General features: G+C 44.9%; 1 protein-coding gene across 1 annotated transcript; it reads left to right on the top strand.

Annotated features, from left to right (window-relative positions):
- Nucleotides 1-4,144: 4,144 nt before the first annotated feature.
- LOC306816413 (homeobox protein Hox-B4-like) lies at nucleotides 4,145-7,246 on the top strand (the record flags this gene model as incomplete). The annotated part of the gene is made up of 2 exons (XM_079332851.1): nucleotides 4,145-4,505; nucleotides 6,930-7,246. The coding sequence occupies 2 exons, from the start codon at nucleotides 4,145-4,147 to the stop codon at nucleotides 7,244-7,246; spliced, it is 678 nt and encodes a 225-aa protein (XP_079188977.1).
- Between the last annotated feature and the right edge of the window lie 476 nt (nucleotides 7,247-7,722).

Genomic DNA, 7,722 nt, shown 5'->3' with positions numbered 1-7,722 from the left:
CCCGTTTTTTTTTTTGAGGTTATCATGGATTTCAAGGCCGCACGAAGCGCAAGTCGGGGTTAAAATCTGAATTTTTGCCTCCTTGCAAAGCAGGTGTGGGTTCGTTCCCACCTCTCCATCCCCGCTCATCCACCCCAGAGCCGCCGCTTTTTTATTTATGGAAATAAAACAGAATAAAAGATCTCAAACCTCAGTGAGAGAAAATTTTTAAAAAGGAAAAAATACCCAAAAAAACTTCCGAATTGCGATTCTGAAATACCGAGGAGGGAGGCGAAGAGAGAGTAAAAAAAAAAATTGAATTAAACGAATAAATCTCCATCTCCAGATTGGAGTGGGGAAAACACCTCGGGGCGGTGGAAAAAAAGAAAAAAACTAAAAAAAAAAGTAAAAATTCGGGGTGAAGCGCGGGTCAGAGCGGCTCTCGGCGGACACGCCTCGCTGTTTAACAAAGACTGACAAAGTATGAGATTAATACCAAAACTTGCGGGTTTCCCACCCCAAAATGCTCAGAAGGGCCTCCCGGCGCTGCCAGGAGCAGTTCCGCTCCTCCAAGGACAATGCCGGGCCCGGGGGGGAGGGGGAGCGGCCAGACGCCACCAAAACAATAATAAAAAAACCCCAAAACTAAAAAAAAAAAAAAATTAAAATAGGAGAAGAAGAAGGGGAGAGAGAGAGGAGAGGATGGAGGGGTTTAAATCAGAATTAATCGCGCTGGGAAAGAGATGAGGGGAGATGTGAGGGGCGGGGTGGGAATTTGGGGGTTTTTTTAGTTTTGTTGTATTTTTGGGGTTTTTTTAAAATGGGGTTTTGTAGGATTCCGTCTCCAAAACCTCCCCAAGTTTTAAGGGAAAGCCTCAAACCCCCCCTGAGGAAAAGGAGCCGCGTTTTGCCAAGGTAGGAACCGCTGGGGCCGCACCTGGGGGGGCGGGGGGCGAACCACGACCCCCCTTTTTTTTTATTTTTGGGGACCCCCCGAACTGGCAGGTGCCGGCAGGAAATTTTGGGATTGGCATGGAAATAAAGAACAGGCCGGGGGGTGTCCCAGGGGTCACCCCACGCTGCTTAAAGCAACTTTGAAATAATAAAAAAACCCCCAAAAAAACCCCAAAATTCCAAAGGTGCTGAGGGGGCGTTGTTGAAATTTTGGGATCAAGGGGAAATTTCTTGAAGGTGGGAAAAAAAAAAAAATAAGAATTCTGGTAGACGCTAGGGGTGCTGGTTGGCAAAGCCGGCCCGGCAGTGACACCGCGAAACAGAAAAAAAAATCGGATTTTTTTTTTTTCTAAGGATTGTGGGAGGGGGTTAAAATAGAGAATAAGGCCTGGTTATTCCTCATGGAGGAAATGGAATAAAATAAATCGGTGAGGTTGGGGAGAGTCGGGAAAGAGGAATAAAATCTAAAAGAGAGAGGGAGAGAAAGGATGAAAAAATGAAAAAAGGAAAAATCCGAGGAGCTGGAATGGGATTGGATGTCGGGTTATTGGATGGAGGGGTCGGAGCGGATTCGATTTGGCTCCTCAATTTTAGGAGAGGTTTTAGAGGAAAAGGTGAATTCTGTGAATTTTGAGCCTCGCTGGGAGGTGGGAAAATCTCGGCTAAAAAAAAAAAAAAATTAATCGCCTTTGCTGCAAATTTGGAGGTTTTAAAATGCGCCAAAAAAAGGAAAATTATTTTAGGTTTTTTTTTTTTTTTTTCGATGCGTTCGGTTCGTTTCTTAAAGCGCCGCTTGCTCCTTGTGGGTTTAACCAGGAGTTTGTAGCAGGAAAAAGCGATTTTCACCCCAAATCACCTGAAAAATCCCTCGAGAATGGGGAAAATTCGGTGATTTCATTCTCGGCCAGAAATGTTATTTTTTATTTTGAAGGGAAAACGCGGGATTTGGTGCTGTATGTATTGTCAGGAATTCCAACGCGGCTTTTCCCCGACGCCCTCTCTGCTGCGACATTTAAATGCAATTAATTCGCGAGATACTTGACCTGAAATTGTTCTGCCTTTTGAAATACAGAAAAAAAAAAAAAAAAAAAAAAAAAAGAAAAGAAAAGAAAAGAAAAGAAAAGGGGGGGAGCTGCTCTACTTTTAATCTCTTGGGCAACTGTAATTTTAAACGAAATCTCAACACGATGCTACCCTCATTAGTTCCGAATGAAGGTTCATTACCTAGACAGTATGAATATTTTATTGCTTTATATCCCTTTTTTTCGGAAATGAAACGCCTTTGATCTTTTTCTCGGGTTGTAAAAAGAATTGCCTGTCATTAAAAAAAAACCTGTCGTCCCATCTGCCTTAACATTCTGTATTTCTTTTCATCTGTTTCTTTCTTTTTTTTCCTTCTTTCCCTCTCTTTTCCCCTTTTATTTTTTTTTTTTTATCATTTACCCGCACACGCACGGCTAAACCCAAACCTTGGGTGACCTCCAGGAACGAAAAATTGATGAAATTTTCGCTCTGCCCATCATGAAAACCATGACGAGAGTTCAGGGCGGGGTGGGCATTTCGCTTTTAAAAGGCGGAATTTTGGGTTCGCGTCTCGTTGCCCGCTCGCACCTCCACGTTCAGCGCAGGAATTGAATTTTTTTTCACCCCAAATTCACGCCCAAGGTGCGGAGAGGAGGATGGAAAAATCCTGATTTTCCTCTCCTACGAGCTCTGGCCGCGCCGCTTTCATTAAATCTCCTTTCCCCCTTCTCCAGTGAATATTTCGAGCCGGTGAACCCCTGATTTCTGAAAAAAAACCCCAAATTTTTGCCCCAGAAGAGAATTTTGGCGGTAGGAGAAGATCTGAGAGTCGAGAGGAGGACGAATCTGTCTTCTATATGTACCCTGTAGATCCGAATTTGTGTAAAGGAAGTTGGGTCACAAATTCGTATCTAGGGGAATATGTAGTTGACACAAACACTACAAACCCAGAAGCCATTAAACCCCCACCCTAAAAAACCCCAAAAAACCAAAAAATTAAAGGGTTGAAACGAGGGTTTAACCAGAAAACCGCGTTAGGGCTGCAGAGAAATCCTTTGGATTTGACCTCAGCTCAACTCCGCGATAAAACTTTATCATCGCTGCGAGATAAACAGCGGAGCTGCAAAAATTTGGGGAGGGGGGTTTCGCTGCCGGGATTTCTGAAATCTCGGCTTTTATTTCTGCGGTCTCGGGCGCTGCCGTGGATGAAATAGAAATAAATCGGGTTTTATCGATATCGCCGGCTCTGCGGGGGGAGCGGGGGTGGCTTTTGAAAGGCTCGCGGTGGCTTTGGAGGCGACTTTAACGCGGGAAGGGGCGAGGCGAAGCTGCTTTAGACTCGGCTTAATTAGATTTTTGTAATTGTTCATCAGTCCCCGGTCCGGAGCTCGGAGCTCGGAGCTCGGACGCGGCTCCGCTGTGATTTAGGGGCACGGGCACCCCCGAATTGGGTGAATTTTGATGAAATTTGGTATCGATCCCCCCGAGAAACCCAATCCATCTCTGCCAGGGGCCGCCCCCGGCTCAGCCCCCGCTCGCCCATGGGGGGGTCGCGCCTCAGCTGCTCACAGAGACCCCCCCCCAAAGCGAACCCCACCAAAAAAATCATTTTTATTCCGTTTTTTAACGGATCTTTCTTAATTTTTGGGTGGGTTTTCTGAAGGGGAAAAGGGGGATTTGCTGTCCCCAGCCGCGAGGACAGGACACACCCCCGAGGGGTGTGGGCGCACCGGGGGGGTCGCTGCCATCCCGGGGCCAGCGCGGGGGCCGGAGCTGCCCGGAGGTGACCAGAGGTGACCAGAGGTGACCAGAGGTGACCGGAGCTGACCGAGCTCACCCCCGGGGATGCCGGGGGGCCCCGGGAGAAGCCGGGCTGGGCAAGGTTTCCTTATCCGGGGCTCGCCGTGCCCCTCGCCATTGGCCCGCGCTGTCACATGGACCCAACTTTGTTCACTTGACAGTGAGTAGGAGGGTTCCAGCAAACAGGAAAACGAGGAAAAGGCGGCGGCGGGGGGGGGGGGGGGGCAGGGGGACAGGAATAAATTTTAAGCAGAGAAAGGGAGAGAGAAGGAGACAGACAGACACACATACATATAGATATATCGATATATTTTTTTCTCCCACCCCCCCCCCCCCGGCGCGCGTGCACGTGCGCAAACCCCCCCCCCCCCCCCCCACCCCCCAATTAATGGCCATGAGCTCCTTTCTGATCAACTCCAACTACGTGGACCCCAAGTTCCCACCCTGCGAGGAATATTCCCACGGCGATTACCTGCCCGACCACTCGCCACCGGAATATTTCGGCAGCCCGAGGCCCCGGGAGAACACTTGCCAGCATGGAGCGATGTTCGCCGCGCCATCCTCCTGCAAGGAGCAGCTGCTGCCGTCCTGTCCGGGCTCGGCGCAGCCCCCGCCGTCCCCCCGGCGGCTCCTCCATCCTCCGGCCGCGCCCCGCACCCCCAGCCCGCCCTCGTGCAGCCAAAACCCGGCCAAGGCCGGCGCCCAGCCCGTGGTTTACCCCTGGATGAAAAAAGTCCATGTCAGCACGGGTAAGTGCGGAACAGAGAGAGAGAGAGGGGGGAAAAAAGGAAAAAAAAAAAAAAAAAAAAAAAAGTGGCTGGGCTTTATGGTTTAAGTAGCACCTCGAAGTCTTGTAGAAATCTTATTGCTCAGTTGTAAAATAACCATTCCGGGGAGATTTACGAGCGCCTGTTTGCAGAGCGCTATAATTACATCCTCCATAAATTTTTATTGCTCTGCTTGGCCATGTGCCTTTGAAGTCTCTGTTACCATCCTCCTCCAATTTCTTGCAGGCTACTTTTCTTCTTTTTTTTTTTCTCCTCTTTTTTTTTTTTTTTTTTATGGCTGTTGAATCTTCATAAGTGAAGTTTTATGTTTTGGTAATTTGTATTTAAGTGGCGGGTTGAGTAAACTTTTACTATTTTCCCCTCCCCTGCCCTCTTTTTTTTTTTTTTTTTTTTTTTTTTTTTTTTTTTTCTCTTTTTCTTTTTTTTTTTTTTTTTTTTTTTTTTTTTTTTTTTTGGAGGTGGATATTTACCAAACCGCAGCTCCCTCTCTCGCCCGTTGCTCAAGCGTGCAAGGGGGGAACTTTTGGGGATAATTGCGCGATCTTCTCGCAGGGATGCGAGGGCAGAAAATGGGAATTTTCCCACCCAGAGGGCACAAAAAACGCGTCCGGGGGAGCTCAAAAAAAAAAACCTTCGGACAGGAACCCACGTCAGGCCCGAGCGCGGAGTTGGAGATTCGGTTCTGGGAATATTTTTGGAAGATTCGCTTTGATTTTTTTTTTTTTTAATTTTTTTTAAGCGAATCCCCCTTTACAAAGAGCGTGTGACGCTTTTTTTCCTCTTTTTTTGGTGATTTTTGGAGGGGGGGGAAGAGCCCGTTAAAGGAACAGCTCGGTAATTTTCTGCTTTTTCTTTTTCTCCCCCTCCTTTTAAAATTTGTTTTCCCCTTTTGTGTGTTTTCCCCTCCTTTTTTTTTTTTTTTTGTCCCTTTTTTTTTCTTTTTTTTTTTTTTTTTGCTGTTTTCACATCTTTCCCCCCTTTTTATTGCCTTTTCACTTCCTTTCCCCCTGTTTTATTTTTTTGCATTTTAACCCCCCCATTTTTATTTACATTTTCACCTTTCCCCCTTTTTCTTTTGCATTGTCACTCATCGCCCCCATTTTTTAACATTTTCACCTTTCCCCCTTTTTAAAAAATATTTTAATATATTTTTCCTTTATTTGAAAAATATTTTCACATATTTTCCCTTATTTTTTAATATTTTCACCTATCCCCTCCTTTTTTTTAATCTTTTCGCCTATTCGCCCCCTTTTTTTTATCTTTTCACATATTTCGTCCCTTTTTTTAACTTTTCTCATATCCCCCCCTTTTTAATCTTTTTACTCACTTCCCTTTTTTTTAACTTTTCACATATTTCAACCCTTTTTTTCCACGTTTTTACATATTTTTCCTTTATTTTTTTATCTTTTCACGTATCCCTCCCTCTTTATTTTTTTATCTTTTCACATATCTCCCCCTTTATATTTTTATATTTTCACATATTTCCACCCCTTTTTTTTTTAATCTTTCCACATATTTCCCCTTTTTTTTTTAAATATTCCACATATCCCCCCTTTATTTTTTTTACCTTTCCACATATTCCCCCTTTATTTTTTTTTGTCTTTTCACATATTTCTCCTTTCTATTTCCACATATTTCCACCCTTTTTTTTTTTAATCTTTTCACATATTTCTCCTTTCTATTTCCACATATTTCCACCCTTTTTTTTTGCCTTTCCACATATTCCCCCCCTTTTTTTTTTTACCTTTCCACATATTTCCCCTTTATTTTTTTAATCTTTTCACATATTTTTCCTTTCTATTTCCACATATCTCCACCCCTTTTTTTTATCTTTTCACATATTTCTCCTTTCTATTTCCACATATCTTCACCCTTTTTTTTAATCTTTTCACATATTTCTCCTTTCTATTTCCACATATTTCCACCCTTTTTTTTTAATCTTTTCACATATTTTTCCTTTCTATTTCCACATATTTCCACCCCTTTTTTTTAATCTTTTCACATATTTCTCCTTTCTATTTCCACATATTTTCACCCCTTTTTTTTAATCTTTTCACATATTTCTCCTTTCTATTTCCACATATTTTCACCCCTTTTTTTTAATCTTTTCACATATTTCTCCTTTCTATTTGCACATATTTCCACCCTTTTTTTTTTATCTTTTCACATATTTTTCCTTTCTATTTCCACATATTTCCACCCCTTTTTTTTAATCTTTTCACATATTTTTCCTTTCTATTTCCACATATTTTCACCCCACTATTTTTTTTATCTTTCCACATATTTCCTCACCTATTTTTTTTACCTTTCCACATATCCCCCCTTTATTTTTTTTACCTTTTCACCTTTTCCCCCCCCTCTATTTTTTCCCCTCCGCCCTCCCAGTGAACCCCAATTTCTGCGGGGGGGAGCCCAAGCGCTCCCGCACCGCCTACACTCGGCAGCAGGTTCTGGAGCTGGAGAAGGAATTTCACTACAACCGGTACCTGACCCGGCGCAGGAGGATCGAGATCGCGCACGGGCTGGGGCTGAGCGAGCGCCAGATCAAAATCTGGTTCCAGAACCGCCGCATGAAGTGGAAAAAGGATCATAAATTACCCAACACCAAAAACCGCCCCGGCTCCTCCTCCGGGCAGGGAGCGGCGCAAACGCACGGGGGGGGGGGCAAAATAGGATCGTGCAGGGAGGGTCCCAAAATCTGATCCCGCAAACGGGGTCCCAAAACCTGATCTCGCAAACGGGGTCCCAAAATCTGATCCCGCAAACGGGGTCACAAAATCTGATCCCGCAAACAGGATCACAAAATCTGATCTCGCAAACTGGATCCCAAAATCTGATTCCGCAAACAGGATCCCAAAATCTGATCCCGCAAACAGGATCCCAAAACAGGACCCTGCAGGGAGGATCCCAAACCCAGATCCCGCAAACAGGATCCCAAACCCAGACCCTGCAGGGAGGCTCCCAAAACCAGATCCCACAAGGAGGATCCCAAGCCCAGATCCCGCCAGGAGCAGGATCCCAAATTCAGATCCCGACAGGAGGATCCCAAATTCAAACCCTGCAAGGAGGATCCCAAATTCAGATCCCACGAACTACAGGATCCCAAATCCAGACCCTACAAGGAGGATCCCAATCCCAGATCTCGAAAGGAGGATCCCAAATTCAGACATTGCAGGGA

The sequence above is a fragment of the Erithacus rubecula genome (genome assembly GCF_903797595.1).
Source record: "Erithacus rubecula genome assembly, contig: scaffold_570_arrow_ctg1, whole genome shotgun sequence".
Lineage (NCBI taxonomy): Eukaryota > Metazoa > Chordata > Aves > Passeriformes > Muscicapidae > Erithacus > Erithacus rubecula.
The sequence above is the reverse complement of the archived record's forward strand: the minus strand, read 5'-3'. Positions and strand labels throughout refer to the sequence as shown.